This window comes from Mus caroli, chromosome 10 (assembly GCF_900094665.2).
Source record: "Mus caroli chromosome 10, CAROLI_EIJ_v1.1, whole genome shotgun sequence".
In the NCBI taxonomy this organism is placed as follows: domain Eukaryota; kingdom Metazoa; phylum Chordata; class Mammalia; order Rodentia; family Muridae; genus Mus; species Mus caroli.
The window spans coordinates 34,632,675-34,650,152 of NC_034579.1; the positions used below are offsets into that span (position 1 = coordinate 34,632,675).

Below are 17,478 nucleotides of genomic sequence, written 5' to 3' on the forward strand. Positions count from 1 at the left end.
TTTTTTTTTTTTATTAGTTCTTTGAGAATTTCTTACAACAAATTTGGTCATACCCTCCTAGTCCCAATTCCTACCCAACTTTCTGGTTTTTCCCTGATCAAGGCCAATTTGTGCTGCCCAGATGCTCGTTTTGTGTTGTATTTCATGTGTTGGTGTAATAAACCAGCATTTCTCCAGCTCTGTCACTTGGAGCATAGTGGGTGTTCTGTGGTCAACAGTCTCATTGTAGGCACGCTGCCACTGCTGTTAACCTCTGTCCTCTCTGCCATCCCGTCCACAACATTGCCATGTTTGGGTCTTGATTTCTCAAGCTTTTAAGATCACAGTTATGATCTATGATTATGAATGTTTTAAACAGACCCTTAATAAATTTAATAAAATTTCCACAATATATAATTGACCTGTTTAACTCAATATAAAGTCTGTTTAAATGAGATACTTTTAAATGTATAATGAGCAGGTATAATAGAGGTTGCTTGCACTTTAGAAGTCTAGAAATAAGATTTGCTAAGGATTATGTTGTATTTTAACTGGCTTCTTTCATGACTGTTTGTGAAATTAAATTTCAGTGATTCAGAAACAAGAGCTCCATTCTGCTCTTGTTGATCAGTGCAACAAAGGATCTGAGAACATAACAACCTGCTGGATTACTGTCTTAAATGAAAGTATGTCTCACTGTTCTCACGTTGGCCTTCTAGCTCTGCGAGGTTTGAGGGCTCCCTCAATATGGACCTGAATGAGATCAGCATGAACTTGGTTCCTTTCCCAAAGCTTCATTATCTCGTGTCAAGCCTGACACCTCTGTACACGCTGGCCGATGTTAACATTCCCCCCCGAAGGTGAGGGACAAGTGGATTCCATTGCCTGAGCACTTGGCGTGCTCTTCTGGGGAAGTTTATATTAACTCAGGTTATTTGTATCAGATTATTGGTGACAGGCATTTCTCATTAGTCAAATATTTCTTTAGAAGTAAATTGTTTTAAAATGTCAGTATTAGACTGAAACTGAACCTGGTAACGAAATGTTTAAGCTTTTGAAGATTAATAGGATCCAGTAGATGTGAATGCTGACTCTGGACAGATGTCTTAAATTCCCTATCATACTGTTTCTGGGGTAGATGGCATGTTAGGCTTTAAGTTCTTACCGCAGTCAAGCTCCATGGAAGACTTTTACATATAGTAGCTGTTGCATATAATTTCCAGATCATCATATAATTTCTTAGCACCAGGCATGATATAACACACTCCTTTAATCCCAGGTCTCAAGAAGTAGAGCCAGGCATATCTCTGTGAGTTAGAGGTCTGCCTGGTCTACATGGTGAATTCCTGTCTCAAAAAAAAAAAAAAAAAATGCTCTTAGGCTGGGTGTGGTAGTGCACACCTCTAATGTGAGTTCTTAGAGGCTAAAGGAAGGATGTTCATGGGTTCCAGGCCAGCCTGGAATACAGAGTGATGCTGTCTCAGAAAAGAAAACACCTGTCTGGAGGTGTCTCTCAGTTGGTGGAGTGCTTGCTTGCCTAGCATTCATAAAACCATGGGAACCCCCCCGAGAACCCACATGATGGCTCACATTTTTATGGTTAAAAATGAATTACTGAATTTTATTTAAGTGAATAGCAAGTGGCCAGTTGTGCCAGGCAGTAGATAGGACTCCTTATCTGCCAAGGATCCTGTAATGATCTCAGCAAGAGAAGCCATGTGTAGAGTATGGATCACAGCATTGGCTGTTCACTAGTATTGTTAGAACTCATCATGTTTAAGAAGAATGAGTGTTTTAATGTAGACATACCCAAGTAAATTGATAGTGAACTCTTTTATTGTTGTTGTTGTTGTTGTTTTGTTGTGTTTTGTTTTTTCATATTTTCAAGACAAGGTTTCTCTGAGAAGCCCTGGCTGTCCTAGAACTCCCTCTGTAGACCAGGCTGGCCTCAAGCTCAGAGATCCACCTGCCTCCCAAGTGCTGGGATTAAAGTATGTGCCACCACTGCCCAGCAGTAGTAAACTATTTCGTAATGGAATTTCTATATTTAAAGTTAATCCTTATACCTAAATTCGGCATGATGAAAAGGAGCATGCTTGACTTGGTCCTTCAACTTGAATATTTCAAAGTCATTGAAGTAATCTGCTTGGTACATTTAGACAGAAACAATACTTGTATCAACATTTTTAAGTTTAATCATTACAGTTTGTGCTGGCAGGTTTTCTTTAAAGTCTGCTAGTAAAAATCCCCGAGGAATGTTTAAATGTTGCACCGACTGGTCTTGGTGTCCTGTTCTGTTGTTGAGGGTTTCCTGGGTTTCCTTTGGTCTTCTACCTCAGCTGCAGTGCAGGTAACCCAAGGCCGTCATGCCAATGTGCAATTTCATGTCACGAGTCCATGTGGAAGAAAGGCATGTTTTGATGGACACTGGCTCTTTCCTTGTAGACTGGATCAGATGTTTTCAGACGCCTTTAGTAAGGATCACCAGCTCATCCAAGCAGACCCCAGACATAGCCTCTACCTTGCCTGTGCCCTCATCGTTAGAGGAAACGTACAGATTTCCGATCTCCGCAGAAATATTGAAAGGTTCGGTTTTTATTTTTAAGATAATTTATATGTCTAGTTTGGGACAATGTAAATAGCTATGAAAGCCTTTATTCAAATTTCCATAAAACGTGACTTAGGTAAGTGACTCTTCACGTACAAAACAAAGTTTTGTACGCACTGCATGAAGTGTAGGGCTTCATCGTACTGTCTCATGATGCTGCCTGTTCTAAACACAGAAGGCAGATTCCAGTGGCATAGCTGGACCGCTGCTGATGCTGATGTGTGAACTGAGCTGCTGCAAGGTGGCCATTTTAGTAACTTAGTTCTTACCTTTGGGTTTTATATCTCAGATTAAAACCTGCTCTGCAGTTTGTCTCCTGGAATCAAGAAGGCTGGAAGACGAGCCTGTGTTCTGTACCACCTGTGGGCCACTCGCATTCTCTGTTAGCTTTAGCAAATAACACGTGTGTGAAGCCTACCTTTATGGAGCTGAGAGAAAGGTTCACGCGGCTCTACAAGAAAAAGGTAATTACTCTTCTTTGTGACTGCACATCTTTTGGCTAAGAAGTATTACGCCATTGGAAATCAGGGCTAAATCTGCCTGGCATATTTGTTATCTAGTTGCAATCCAAGAGAAGTTTGCCTGTGCTATTTCAAATCTAAATGAGAAATTCCATGTATTTGTAGGATTTAGGCAATATACTAATTTTGTCTTTAAAAAAATCATTTATTCTTCAACATGTTTCACACATGTACGGGGCATATTTTGAGTATTTCATCCCATACTGCCCTCACTCATCCTCCCATTCCCTTTGGACCCCCTTTTCCCAGAAAGTAGCCCCCCACACACACACTTTCTTCTCTCTCTCTCTCTCTCTCTCTCTCACACACACACACACACAGGCGCACGCCCGCACATCATATGCAACTTATCAGTGGCTCCATCACTGAGCAAGAATGGCTTCCCCTTCCATAGCTCTGCATTAGAGATGGAGCCTCATGAGCCCCTCCCCAGTCTGTGTTAACCACTGGCAGGCGTCATCTGTGCAGGGAACCACAGCTCCTCTGAGTTCATGAGCACCATAGGGTGTCATGTCCAGAGCACACACTCACATGATGCTCTACCATCACCATCCTCCGGCTCTTAGGTTCTTTCTGCATGTCTTCTGCAGTGTTCTCTGAGCCTGGGTGAGTCGGGTGTGGGGGAAGGGATTCTATAGTGTCCATTTGTAGCTAAGTGCTCAGTAGTTGCTTATTCCCCACGTTTTAACCAGTTATGAGTCTCTTGCACTGTCCACTGGAAGAAAGGAAAAAATGCTTTTGTGGACAACACTGCAAACAGAATTAGTCTATGGATATAATTATATTTATATCCATACATTTATATATGAACAGTTTTATAACATGTGCATTTAGCAAAACAATGGTAAATAGGATATACGAAGGTATATCCTATAACCTTCTGAGTCTTTTGGCCTGGGTTACAGCTAAGCCTGTATGGAGGGAGGGAGTCTCAAATGCAGTCGGATACTGGTTGATTACCCCCATGTCAGTCGCGACACTCTTGTATGGTGAACATATCTTTAGGCACAATATCTATTTGACTTAAGTTCCCGGTTCCATTTTAAAGCTGAATGGCCTATGGATGTTTTTAATTTATGCCAAGCTCCACTGTTTCCCACGTACATAGAACCTGCTCTGATCATATTTCCCATCATCGTCCTTTTTCCCTCCATCTGAACTCCTTCTGTTCCTCACTCTTCCTCCCACTCTCGTTGTGTATGTGTGCTTGCACATGTGTGTGCGCTTGTGTGCGTGTGTGCCATACCCCACTATAATTAGTGGGCTTCTTAAATGAGGTAGGGTCAGTCACTTAAGGCCACTTACAGGTAAGTATACCACTGAGTCCTGTGCACCCCGTCCCCAGCAACCATCACTCCCAAGGAGAGAAGGACAACTGACCTATAGTTTTAGTAATATTTGCTAAAAGCTTATGGGATGGGTATATGACTTAGAGTTCCTGGGTTGGTAATTGGGATTTTTCAATTACAGGCTCACCTCCATCACTACCTGCAAGTTGATGGGATGGAGGAAAGCACTTTTACGGAAGCTGTGTCCTCGCTGTCAGCGCTCATACAGGAGTACAGTGACCTCGATGCCACAAAGAGCATGCCTGTGCCAGATGTGCCCAGGTTGAGTGTGGCCTTGTGAGGGAAGAAGCTGAGAAAGCAATTGTTCTGTCTGTCCCCTTTCTGTTTCAGCATTTTTTCTGATTCAGAAAGCCCATGTTTTTCACGTATCAGGAAGTATTTTATCTAAAATGGTGGTTTCTATTTTATTACAATTTTTTATAGCAGTACATGGTATCACTTTAGGCAGTTTGCCAAAATTGAGATGAGAGAGAACCCAACATGGTGTTACACAAGTGTAATCCCAGTGTGGCTGACATGCAGGAGGGCCTGCATTCAGGGCCAGCCTGGGCTACCCATGCAACAAAAGCCGACGCAGAGGGAAGGAGCAGTCGTCTTCTTGCTTTATTTGTGTCTTTTGCAGACATCTTCACAGTGATGAATGCCTCAGGAAAGATGTACATATCTCTTGTATATTTATACTTTATGCTGTCCTGCTCTATTTAAATGCTAGGGACGTAGGTCCATGGAATAGAGGAACATAATATATATAATATCTGGACTTTTCAGGGTAGTTTTTGTTCTTTGAGTAATAACATGTTTATGGTCCAAAGAATCACAACTTGGCATCCAGTCCCTTTTATAATAAACAGTTTAAAAGCAAATGTGTAAACAGCTGCTACGGCAGTTGAGCATGTCACCGTTGCACACTGACATCTGCAGCTGAACTTGTAGCAAACAGTTATCATGCATTGAAGTGACTACAGCCATCGTGTCTCTCTTCTGAATCATTAATATTGGTTTCAGTACAGGTATGTTTCAAATCCATTGGTTGGTTTATCTTTCAAGGAAATAATTTTTTATTTTATTTTATTTATTTTTTTTTTTTTTTGGTTTTTCGAGACAGGGTTTCTCTGTGTAGCCTTGGCTGTCCTGGCACTCACTTTGTAGACCAGGCTGGCCTCGAACTCAGAAATCCGCCTGCCTCTGCCTCCCAAGTGCTGGGATTAAAGGCGTGCACCACCACGCCCGGCTAAGGAAATAATTTTAAGGGAAAAATAATCGGGTGTATGCTTCCTTACTTCTATCCTCTGTTTCTTTTCCTTGCTGAGTGACTGTTCTATGTTTGTTTTTTATCTTAGAAGTTTAGACTTTTATAGTATTTGGTATACAGACTGCAATATTACAGTTATTAACAGTATCACAGACATTCTATTTTCTCCTTTCTAGAAGAATCTAACTGATATTCAGAACAGGGCGATGATGATTATAGATGCATTTATAATATCATCTTAGTAATTTTAAGAATCTTGCTGTCCCTCTACTAATTATGTGATAGGATCTGATAGACTGTATTGCCAAGTACAGAATAAAATTTTAAATTATGTCTTTTTATATCTATATAAAATGTTTGTTGAGACAGTGTTCCTCTGTAGCCCTGGCTGTCCTGGAACCCACTCTGTAGACCAGGTTGACCTCAAACTCACAGAGATCCACCTGTCTCTGCCTCCCATGTGCTGGGATCAAAGTGCGATTTTTTTCATTATGTATGTAATTTTTACCTGGGGCCATTTACCTGTATATTACTTAATTATAGGCTATACTCAAGAAATGAGTTCTATTTAAAATTCTTCAAGCATTCGTTTTTGTTTTATTAGTATATGTTTTAGAATCTTCTCTTGTCACAAATATAGCAAGCAAAGAATGGTCACTATCTGTGTGTTAAGTCCCTTAAGTAAGCTTTTCGCCCTTGTGTAGCTACATCAGGGTTTTCCTTATGGCATGAATGGCTTAGCCTTAACCTTGCCTCCCTGTTTGGCTCTATAGAATCCTGAGCTCAGAAAATATATCTCCTGGTTCTCTGCAGTCCCTCTGACACACACAAGATGTGATCCACAGCATCTGCCACTTAAACGACCCTTCACTGGGGCAGTCAAAGCTAACAGTAATCATTTTAGACTTGTTGGGGACACAGCATCTCTTGTCCAGGCATATTCCACAGAAAGTGGGTCTGTAACTCTGAGTACTTGAGCATCCAGAAAAAACAAATTTTTCAGCTTTGGGGAGTTGGAAAGTGGGTTGACATGTTGCTCCTCTGGGGATCTGAAAAGGAACAAAGTTAAAAGGTTATTCTTTAAGTTTGATTACAATAACTTAAGAATTAGACAGATATTAGCTATAGTTATTTCTTGGGCACTAATAATGTTGGATTTCAGACATGAGAAAAGCGGCTGAGGTGCCTGTTGAGCATATCAAAGCAGACTTGCCCTCCAGGCTCTCCCTGTCCCTCAGTCCCTACCTGTTAAAGAATATGGCTGCCATACCCAGTCCTCTTCCCTGAACTCTACAGCCCAGGGGCTGGGCTTCCTGTTCCACATGACTCTTTCTGTCCCTGCACTCCTCTATGCACTCCCATCACCTTGTGTGCATGGCAATTTCCATGGCCCCATTCTCTGAGACCAGTGTACCCACCCAAGAGCTGCTACAAATAAATCCTGCTTTTATACTTTTAATTCGGCTTGACTTGACTTATAGGATCTATTAAATAGTTGCTTGTGACAAGTAGGACCCTTCTCTATAAAGTGCCCTCGCCTTCCCTCTGTCATTCTATCAGATTCTCATGTTTCCTGTTATATCTTTCATTCAGTTTTCCAGTAAACGAAAACTTCTTGTTTTGTGTCATTTCAAGAGCTATGCCTTATTAAGTGTTCATTTACCTAAGACGCAGCAGATTCCTTACTGCATGTCACACAGTTTGGGCTGGGTGGTGGATAGATGAATACATATGCTATGTGCACAAGCAGGGTGTCATGGTTACACTGAAGGAAGCACCATACTGCCTGCCATCAGGCAGCACATGTATCAAAGTGGCTGATATTTTCTTAGACCTGTGCTTCGTTAACTGTGGACTCAACTCACCGTGACCTTACTCCCAAAATGTCAAGCTCAGGATGTACATTAAAGAAATTCATTGAGGTAACAAATTGATAGGCTGTTTACTAATTTGGAAGCAGAGGCAAATGGCTATGTCTCTGAATCCAAGGCCAGTCTGGTTTACATAGTGAGTTCCAGTTCAGCCAGGGCTATGTACAGACCCTTTCTCCAAAGAGAGAAGAAAAGGAAAGGAGAGGAGATGGGAGGGGAGGGGAGGGGAGGAGAGGAAAAAGATAATTCTCTTGCCTCAATCAAGAATAGAGCCAGCTCTCCAGTTTTATGCCTGGTTTAGGATAGCATGGTCCTTTGGCGAGCTTACCCTGTAATGCACAGAGCACTTTGGTGTGGTCCTCCCAAAACAACAAGTCGTATGGAACTATGATCAGAACTTCTGTCTTCATAGCTGTGGTGTAACAACTGGAATTTTTACATTCACTACTTTGGTTGCACCTCTATAATTAATATGAACAAGAAAAAAAGCCTCCACGAAAGGTCTACTCTGAAGTAACAGTATGCATGGAGGGGCTGCAAGAGACTGGGCTGCTCAAGACCCACACTGACAGGACACCGAGAGAGGCAGAGTTGAGCTAGATTAACATCTGCTGCCCTCTGAGATAATTTGACTTTAAGAGTCACGGTCAGGTGGTTTTGTTTGATGAGATCCGAGCATAACCTCTCCCCCTAGAATATATGTACATAGGAACTCCTGACCATTGTGTCATAATTCAGTTACGGCTGCTCACACTTTACCTCCACTGCCTGTGATGTGTTCCTGCTGCAGGGCTGGAGGTAGCACAGCCTCTTCTCCTTTCTCATTTCACAGTTGGCGTTTTCGTTGGTTACCCGGTTAGAAATTCCCATTCCGCACGTTCTGGAGCAGGGAGTCCACTTTGTTGCTTGCACAAGACATTTTTTCCTCCAAGTAAGTGGGAGATTCCTATAAGCTAAAGTAAATGGAGGAAGATCATATGTATGAGTGCATTATATGTGCTTACCCGGACTCAGTTTTTAAACATTAAGTCAGTACTTAAAAGTTCTCAGGCTTTTTATGTGAAAGGATAAAAGCTTACACTTGTAAGTCCCCTTCCCTTCCAACTACTAAGTTACCTTCCAGTCAAGTGTGGCCTTGTAGTTTCCTAGAGGGTCAAGGCTCTTTATCTTGACCTGTTTGTTTCACTCTGCCTCGCCCATCCTCTGAGTATCAGGCCTCATGTTTCCATCAGTGTCTGTCTTTGGTTTGATTGACACTCTTTTAGCAAATACAGAAGTAAACATGGGTAGGATGAGGGATCCAGGACATTAGTCAGAATAGTCCAGACATACTGTTGCTGTGTAGCTCACACTGCCCTCTAACTTGTGACTCTTCTGCCTTCTAAGCATTAAGAATACAGGCATGTATCACCATGCCTGGATACAAACAATGTGATCTTAGTACTTAAAGTCTTAGGCCTGTGCTTTGCTAACTGTAGACTCTGCTCACTACCTTACTACCAAGATGTCATTAAAGAAATGTGTTGAGGTAACGAATCGATACGCTGTTTACTGTTTTGAGCCAAGGGTCTGGTTCACACTAACAGTCTCTCTAATGGTTTTTCATGGAGATAGAGCAGCTGTCATCTTCTTTCTGGTTTCTTCTGAGCAGCAGGCAGTGGGGGGAGGGGGTCTGTTCCCCACTCAAAGCTCATCCACAGTTGCTTCCCTGAATATCTCACGGGTGATTTTTAAGTGATGGGCGTAGGGAACACTGTGGGCCTGACAAGGAATGTGACAAGCTAGAGGAAATAGAAATGGCAATGACTTGGTTTATAAAACTTTAATTCAGTTTGTTACAGTTTCCTAAGATATTTTTAAATATCTAAAACTCATTTCTCTTACCCTTGATACTGGTTGAGAACACAGTGAGGTAAGCCTAGAGGAGCTCCTGTCTGGAAACTTCCCCCAGCCTGGGAGATAGAGCATCTTTTACACCCGCAGCTACATGCTCAGGAGAAGCAAGCAGGAATCTTATTTGCGTTCTTGACTACATAGATTTAAAGTGTTGAGAATACTGGAGCTATTCCCACAATTTTGAAAATGATATTTTGAACCTCAAAATGTGTTAATTCTCAAAAAAAATTTTTTTTAAATCAACTTTCCATTTATTCTGGTACCTTATAAAAAAAAACTTTGGAAATACAAGAGCTGGGGTGGTCATAGTAGATTACAAATGACAGGGTTGTTTTTAAGGTACTTGTAAACAGTATTTGTTCAGTTTTCCGAAGAAGCAGAGGTGTAAGATTTCAGAAGTTTCCTGATCAAGTAAGGTTTTTAAAATCAGAATATTTACTCTCAAAACCGAAATGTCAAGTTTTCTTTTTGGATACTTGGAATATACCTGCCTGAGGCAAACACTTCAATGCTGAGTCACTGTAAATCTCTAGCCCTAGCCCGCAACCAGTAAGTTCCTACTGCCTGTGGTGCATAAAGAAATGGGAAAGAACCACAGGAGGTGACCCCTCGGAAACTGCCCTGCTGCGCACCTGACATTGTCTTGTAGCTTGCTGACTCCTGCTTCTGCAGGGTTCCCCGGCCACAGTTTGGGGGATCAGTCTTCCTTCTTCCTTTAGCTGCAGAACAGTTGCTGCCAGCCAGCTTGGGGATGAAGAGGGGTGTGCATCCAATGGCCCCACTCACACAGAGGCAGCTGAATAGTGGATGGGGCTGAAATACTTGGCCATTCTGGTAATAGACCCTGTTGAACTCACATCCAACTGCCACAAGATCTAAAAAGAAAAAAGCAGATTACCAAAAAAGAACAAAAGCTAGGTACTATAGTTAGTTAGACCTACTCCGGTTGTTACTGTCTCTTTTCTGAACATAGTTCTTAATTCCTTAAGCCTCCTTTAGAATTTCCTTCACAGAAACATCTACAGAAAGGTTTGTCATGTGGTGGCCACACCATTGTCCCAGCATTCCGGAGGTCTGCAGATCTCAAGTTCAAGGCCAGCCAGGTTGAGTTCTAAGACACCCTAAAGCTATACAGAGAAACCCTTCTCAAAAAAGCAAAGAGGAGGAAGAGGAAGTAGAAAAGGAGTCCTAAGCTTGCAGTGAAATGGTTATCAATAAGTGGTTGATACCGGATGAGGCGATTCTATCAGCTACACGAATACAAGCCAGAATGCATCCATTGGCAGTCTGGAGAAACCAGAGTTTACCTATAGTACTTCAGGGTAACTGAAAACAGGAGACATGCATGTTCTCCAAGGGCTGCTCTTCCCTTTCAGGCCAGCAATTTCAGTGTGTCCCAACAACCACTCAGGAATGGCTGGAGTATTTTTACAGAATCTGAAAAGTCAAAACTCTTCAAGATCCTGGGACGTGATAGACATTATCGCTGATGTGTGACATCATCAGTGGGAGAGAGTCAGCCATGGCTGAAACTGATGCCTTAGCAGGACTTGGGCAGCACAGGCAGCAGCTGTGTTCTGCCTCTCCTGCGCTTGTACCTCGAGTGACAAAGCTACCTTAACAGTGTTAAGTGGCACAGTAAAGTAAGCTAACTATTAAACCCTACCCATTTTTGTATAATATTCTGTATGGCAAAGTAAATCAAGTATTCAGCATGCCAGAGCACAATAGCAGCCTTGGAGGAAATACTAGTGTTAGAAGACAAGGAGTCAGGTTTTCAGGCTCTCAGACAAACCATGAGTGTTCAGACTTGGGTACGGGGAGGGGTTTTCTTGAAAGTGAGCAGTAGCTTGTCTGATAGTCACTTCTAAGGAAACAGCTCCAAATGTGTGTTGCCAGTGATGGAACTCACACTTCTAAGTAAAAGGATGTTGGAAAACTGATAGCCATCGCTGAGACTTTTCGAGCAAATGTGGTAACTTTCTGCTGAGAGTGATAGTTTAAAATACATATGAGATAACATTTGAATAGGTGCACCATAGGAAACTGGAACTTTACCCAGAGACAAAGCCATGCCGGAGTCGGAGACCAACTCCAGGTGACTTTGTATTTGTTTTTGTTTTTGTTTTTGTTTTTTAAGATAGTGTCTTCCCCTCCGTTCCATTCCCAGCACCCATGTGGCAACTCCAGTCTCAGAGGATCAAGTGCCCTCTTCTGACTGCTGAGAGAGCCAGCTGCATGTGTGGTGCACAGGCATACATGAAAGCTGAACAACCATACACATAAACACTTTTTTAAAATGTTTTTAAAAAATAAGGTCTTCCCGTGTAGCCCAGGCTGGCCTCAAACTCCCAATCCTGCCTCAACCCCCTCAGTGCTAGAATCACATGTGAGACAGCTCCAGTGAGTTTGGGTATTTTGTGTTAGAATTCACGTTCATTGATTTAGTCTCAGATCCTATGATGCAGCTGATTTCTAAGGAGCTATCATGTGTCACATTGACTATCTCAGAAGTGTGTGTGTGTGAGGATCTGCGCATGTTGACATGGCTCACCCTCTTCTAATGACATATCCGTGTGGAGCCGCTCTTCTCAGATTTCAACCACAAAAACAACAGCTTGGAGGAGGAGCAGATGCAAGGATCTACTCACCTATTGCCCCAGACATTAGGGAAATTTTCAATAATGTAAAACAGCATTCTTCTCACTAAAAATTTTCTGTGCTATCAGTAATGGTCTTCTTAAAGAAAACGTATTTTTCCTATCTTTTAAATTATTATTATTCCTATCTTTTACATTACAAGTCCATTGACTATTAATTGACAAGAAGCCCACATTAGCAGAAGGTCCAGTCCTCAGAAGTTCTCAGTGACGTCTAAGACTGTAAGAAGATCCACAGACTTTAGAACAGATTTACAGCCAGTGTTCGTGGTCAGAGATCAACACATTTTCTATAAAAGCCCCTGAATAGCTTAGTCATTCCAGGCTGCGTGGTCGCTACACTGTTCTGCCTCTGTGCAGCAGGGATAGGCTCTGCAGATGGCAGAGCTATGCTCTGATGAGGTACCAGCTACAGATCAAACTGTGGTCTAGGTATAGGTCCATCCTTGGCCAACAATTTGAGGTCCTGCATTCCCACTTGAACTTCCCTGTGGTGACTAGTACTGAGTACTTGGCTTTTACTAGAAATGTTATGTGTCCTAAATTATTTGTCATTCTGGATTATTGTCAGCCCATTGTCATTTCAGATGGTCTGAGTCAGACATGAACTAAGACCCAGAGAGCCCAGAATCAGGTTTGCAAATGTTTGGTGATGAGGGTGAGGACCCAGTGGTTAGTCAGACGGAGAATAAAGCAGAAAGTGAAGACCATGGCTATATCCTCACATTTTATGTCATACATTTCTAAAGAGGATTATTTCCTCCTTACAGGAGTGGCTGAATTCAGATTTATTTCAGACAGTATTAACAAAAATTGCCATTTTGAAGTCAGATCCTGTAGACATAATCTTTTCTATATTCTATCATGAAAAGCAGCTACTTGAGACAGGTGTGGTGGCACACGCCTTTAACTGGGTCTCAGTTCATGTCTGACTCAGACCATCTGAAATGACAGCATGCTGACAATAGCCAAGGCAGAGGCAGGTGGGTCTCTATGAGTTCTAGGCCGGCTTGGTCTATAGAGCAAGTTCCAGGGCAGCCAGGATCAAGTAGGGAGACCTTCCCCCTGCCCCCCCAAAAAAGACAAAACAACAACAAAATTCAGCTGAGAACTACGTTATAACTTTAATACAATATAAAATAATAGGCTTTCAATCACGTATCTATGGACTTCATATGTCATCCAGTAACACCCACAGGTATGCAAAATCTAAATCCATCTTGTATTTAGCCAAACTGAATTCTCCACTCTGAATTAAGTTATAGGAGTAGAAATGTGTCTCAATTCAGCCTTTTCCCATGAGCCTACTTACATGCACACACGCCTGTCTCGTACCTAGGCGTGTCCCCGGAGTAGTCACAGTACAGGCCTTTGTGGGGGTCGCAGATCTCGGCTTCGTTACAGGTGTCTCCTGGTTGCTTGGCACAGACTTTGCAGCATCCACAGCCATCCCTCACCAAACTCACCCCAGGAGGACAAGTGGGCCTCTGCGGGGGGCATCTGCAGGGCCAGCGGCAGACCTCTGCACGCTGATACACCTCCAATGCTGCTCCAGGCTGCCCTCCAGGGGTCGAGTCTTGCGGTGCACTGCCCTGTGTCCTGCAGCAGAGCTTCATTTGGTGATAAAGGTGACGTTAGAGGAGGATTCTGAGACTACTCATGGGTCTGGAGGAGATATATGCCAAACAGGTGGGCTACAGTCTGGTAAGTTTCAACATTAGTATTTGGCATGGCCACTCCCAACTTCAATTGGTTTCCAATTCCTCATTCTTTCCTCTTCCTCTTCTCCCTCCTCTTCCTCTTCCACCTCCTTCCCCTCACAACCCTGACTCCATTACCACCACAGCACTGCCCCTTGGTCTCCTGTGCTGCATAGCTTTCATCCTCCTGATGTTTGCGCTGAAGCATCTTAGTTAAGATCCCTCCCTTCCCTCTCTTTGTCTCCCAACCAGCCCACCCTTCAGAACTCATTAAAAGGGCCTGCTTAACTGTTCCACCTAGATGGACCACACTCTCTGTTCTTTTCCAGTCTTTTTCCACCCTACTTAAGCAAATATATTTTCCCCCAAAAGACCTTATACATTGGGTCATGTTGGGCTCACACCTTAACATCCAATGTCATTGACAAATCTTATTGGTCACACCTTTAAAACACCACCATCACCACTACTGCCCGGCCTCCTGCCTCTCTCCTACCACTATGGTCCAGTCCAGCCCACTATTAGTTTTTCCTTGGGTGATTTCTACACAGTCACATTTATTCAGCATTCACGGTGACTTTTTAAGTCAGTTCAAGTCACTCCAGGCTCACAGGGCACAAGTCCCTCGAGCTTCAGTGTAAACTCCTTTCCCTTGGTTTCATCACACCGGACCACCATCCCAGATCTCCCAGCCGCTTAGCCTAAGTTGAATGGCACCCTGGACACATGAGCTCTGTTACTTTGATGCATTGTTCTGTTCTGCATACCTGGCAGTCTTGTTCACCTCCTCATCTTCTGTTTTCTCCCATGCTTGGATCTGCAAAACTGAATTCCCAACGGAGATAGCCCCATTGACCTGTGGGCCCACATAGCTGACTACCCAGAGGCCCTTGTCCTGCACCCAGACAGTATTTGGAGTCATCCAAGCTCCTCGCTCACATTCTCTGGTCTATTCTTTCTCTTTTCACAGGTACTAAATACCACTGTATCTGATTGTATCACCCCAGTGCTCCACACTGTCTGTGGCTTACCATGCACACTTGTGAGTGTGGGACCTTTGGAGCCCTGCCTGCCCTGGCCATGGCTGCCCTCCATACCCCACCACGCCCTGCTGTTTACACCACACCACACTCTCTCCCTATTGGAATGGAAATATCAACATGGCTGCTTTGAAAACTTGGTCCTTGGCTTGTGGTGCTATTTTGGGAGTAGGGGGTGGGGAGCTCTGGTTGGCTAGAATAAGCCACTGGGGAGAGAATGGGTGTATTGATCCCATTACCCCTGCCTGCTTCTTGGTCCACTGCAATGTGAGCTGCCTCTCCATCGTGATCTGAACTGCTCTACCTCCTGACCTTTACCCCCCAGGAAGGAAGCCCTATGAAACAGGAGCCAAATATTTCTGTCAGACATTTAGTCCTTAGCAATGCAAAACTGACTAATATACTCCCTCATGCAGTGTCCACTCTCCAAATTGTCCACCTGGAAATGTTTCTTTTCCAGTCTTGAAATATCTTTAGACCATCTCAAAAATTAAAGAGTAACACTGGGGGAAATCCATGAATAAGAGAAAGTCATGCTAGTGACCTGAGAAGAGAGAAGCATTACCTACAGAAGAGAAGTGACTTAGCTAAAGAAGCAAGAGGGAGGAGAAAGGTACCCAGAGACGATGCTAACAGGAAAGACAAAACCCCAAGCTGTCAACCTAGAATTCAGTGAGCCTAACATAAAGACAAGCAAATGGGGCCAAGGATGGCTCCGTGGAGAAATTTACTGCAAATGTGAGGACAGGAGTTCAGAAGGCATGTAAAGCCACACACTGTGCAGAGCATGCATCTGTACACCAGCAGTGCAAAGCATGTGTCTGTACCCCAGCAATGCAGAGCATGCATCTATATGCCAGCAACACAGAGCATGCACCTGTACCCCAGCAATGCAGAGCATACGCCTATACCCCAGCAATGCAGAGCATGCGTCCATATTCCAGCAATGCAGAGCATGAGTCTGCACCCCAGCCACAGAGCATGTCCTCCAGCACATGGAGGTGGAAACAGGAGCGGCCCAGAAGCTCATGGGCCACCTGTCCCACGTAAGCCAGGACAGGAAAACTGTCTCAACCACAGTGAACGGTGAGACCCAACACCTGAGTGGCATGCACAGAGAGTTTTTAATGAAGGAATAAAACATTCCAGATAATTTTTTTTTTTTTTTTTTTTTTTTTTTGGCTAGGAGACTCATCTCACAAAAATTACCAAGGAAATTATAATAGACTGTAATGTAAAAGTACACCAACTAGGTCTCATAAGAAAGAGAAAATATGTTGATAATATAAGGAAGTTTGCATATTTTCCTTTTCAGGTATTTTGTTTTAAAAGCAACATCTTGAGACCACAGAATGAAGCAAGAGAATGTTCTTAAAACAGAGCTGAGCTTTGGGCCAGCTCTGTGATCTTAACTAATTTCCTATTATTTGTTCTTTGAGCATCAGTCTTCTGTGAAATGAGCTTAATATGCTCTTGGTACAGTTGTTTGGACAGTTAAGGTGATTAAGATATGGACTAAATGTCTAGCATAGTGTTTGATATCTAGTAGCTATTCGCCATATCAGTGATGTCATCAAACCCTTGGTTATGTTTGTAAGTGTGCCCCAGAAAAGTTTGGCCTAGGGGTCAAAACAGAAGAATCAGTCCCCCAGGCTTACAGGCAACCAGTCTAGATGAAACCACAAGGTCCAGTTTCAGTGAGAAACCCTGACTCACAAAATAAGGTGGAGAGTTAGAGGCAGGCACTCAGTGCTGAACACTGACTACTATACAGACACAGACATGAGCACATACATGTGTGCTCACACTTATGCCATATGTACACACACCCCTGGTCATCACTACTCATAAGTGGACTCTGGGGGGAGCAGCTGTCAGGAGTGTGCTGACCTGACCCATGGATTCACACATTTGTAGATTCGCAGTTGAATGGACAACTGGAAGACTGCACCTTACTGAAGTGCATCACTGGGGCTGTATCAGTACATCGTGTCTCCTGCCTCTGCTAGCTCACAGGTGATTCCACTAGGCTGCTCTCGGGGACCTAATTTCTGCTTGCATCATCACCTGCCACCATCACCTGCCCCTGCCACCAGGTGCAGCAGGTGCAGGCTGTGTATAAAAGGACTGCCTGCCACCCAGCTCTCTCTGTTCTCCACATTCTCTCTCTCTCCCTCTTTATCCTTGGAGCCCCTTTCTCCCCTCTCTGCTGCCCCCCATCATGGCTCACTTGATGCCTCTCTTCCTTCCCCAGGCCCCCACTCTTCTCCCTTCCCCCAATAAACTCGCTTTATACCAGATCTGTTGCATGGCGTAATTTCTCAGGGGCACACCTTGCCTCTTTATATTTCATAACATCCTCTTTCTCTGGTTTTTCTCTCTGTGAGATGAGTTGCCTACTCTATCACACACTTCTGCTGCCATGTTGTGTCTCATCAGAGGCTGAAATGTCCAGCCAACAACCATGAACTGAAACCGAGAGCCAAGATAAACCTTCCCTTAATTATTTTTCAGGTATTTCATCACCATGACCAAAATAAAGCAAAACAAAAAACAAACAAAAAACCCACACATAACTAAGGCAAAATTAATCACAAATGAT

The 17,478-nt window shown here is 43.3% G+C and overlaps 2 protein-coding genes across 2 annotated transcripts in view; one reads left to right on the forward strand and one right to left on the reverse strand.

Annotated features, from left to right (window-relative positions):
* The window catches only part of Tube1 (tubulin epsilon 1), a 16,615-nt gene extending 11,295 nt beyond the window's left edge, over positions 1-5,320 (forward strand). The window contains exons 9-12 of the mRNA XM_021174854.2: positions 699-839; positions 2,425-2,565; positions 2,877-3,051; positions 4,579-5,320. Of these exons, the coding sequence (XP_021030513.1) occupies positions 699-839; positions 2,425-2,565; positions 2,877-3,051; positions 4,579-4,737 (616 nt within the window). The 3' untranslated portion in view covers positions 4,738-5,320. The remainder of the gene's footprint in view (positions 1-698; positions 840-2,424; positions 2,566-2,876; positions 3,052-4,578) is intronic.
* A 957-nt stretch (positions 5,321-6,277) lies between these two features.
* Ccn6 (cellular communication network factor 6) overlaps positions 6,278-17,478 on the reverse strand; it is a 12,498-nt gene continuing 1,297 nt past the window's right edge. Inside the window, exons 2-5 of the mRNA XM_021175287.1 lie at positions 13,449-13,746; positions 10,109-10,351; positions 8,340-8,533; positions 6,278-6,758 (exon numbers count right to left, since the gene is read on the reverse strand). Of these exons, the coding sequence (XP_021030946.1) occupies positions 6,477-6,758; positions 8,340-8,533; positions 10,109-10,351; positions 13,449-13,746 (1,017 nt within the window). The 3' untranslated portion in view covers positions 6,278-6,476. The remainder of the gene's footprint in view (positions 6,759-8,339; positions 8,534-10,108; positions 10,352-13,448; positions 13,747-17,478) is intronic.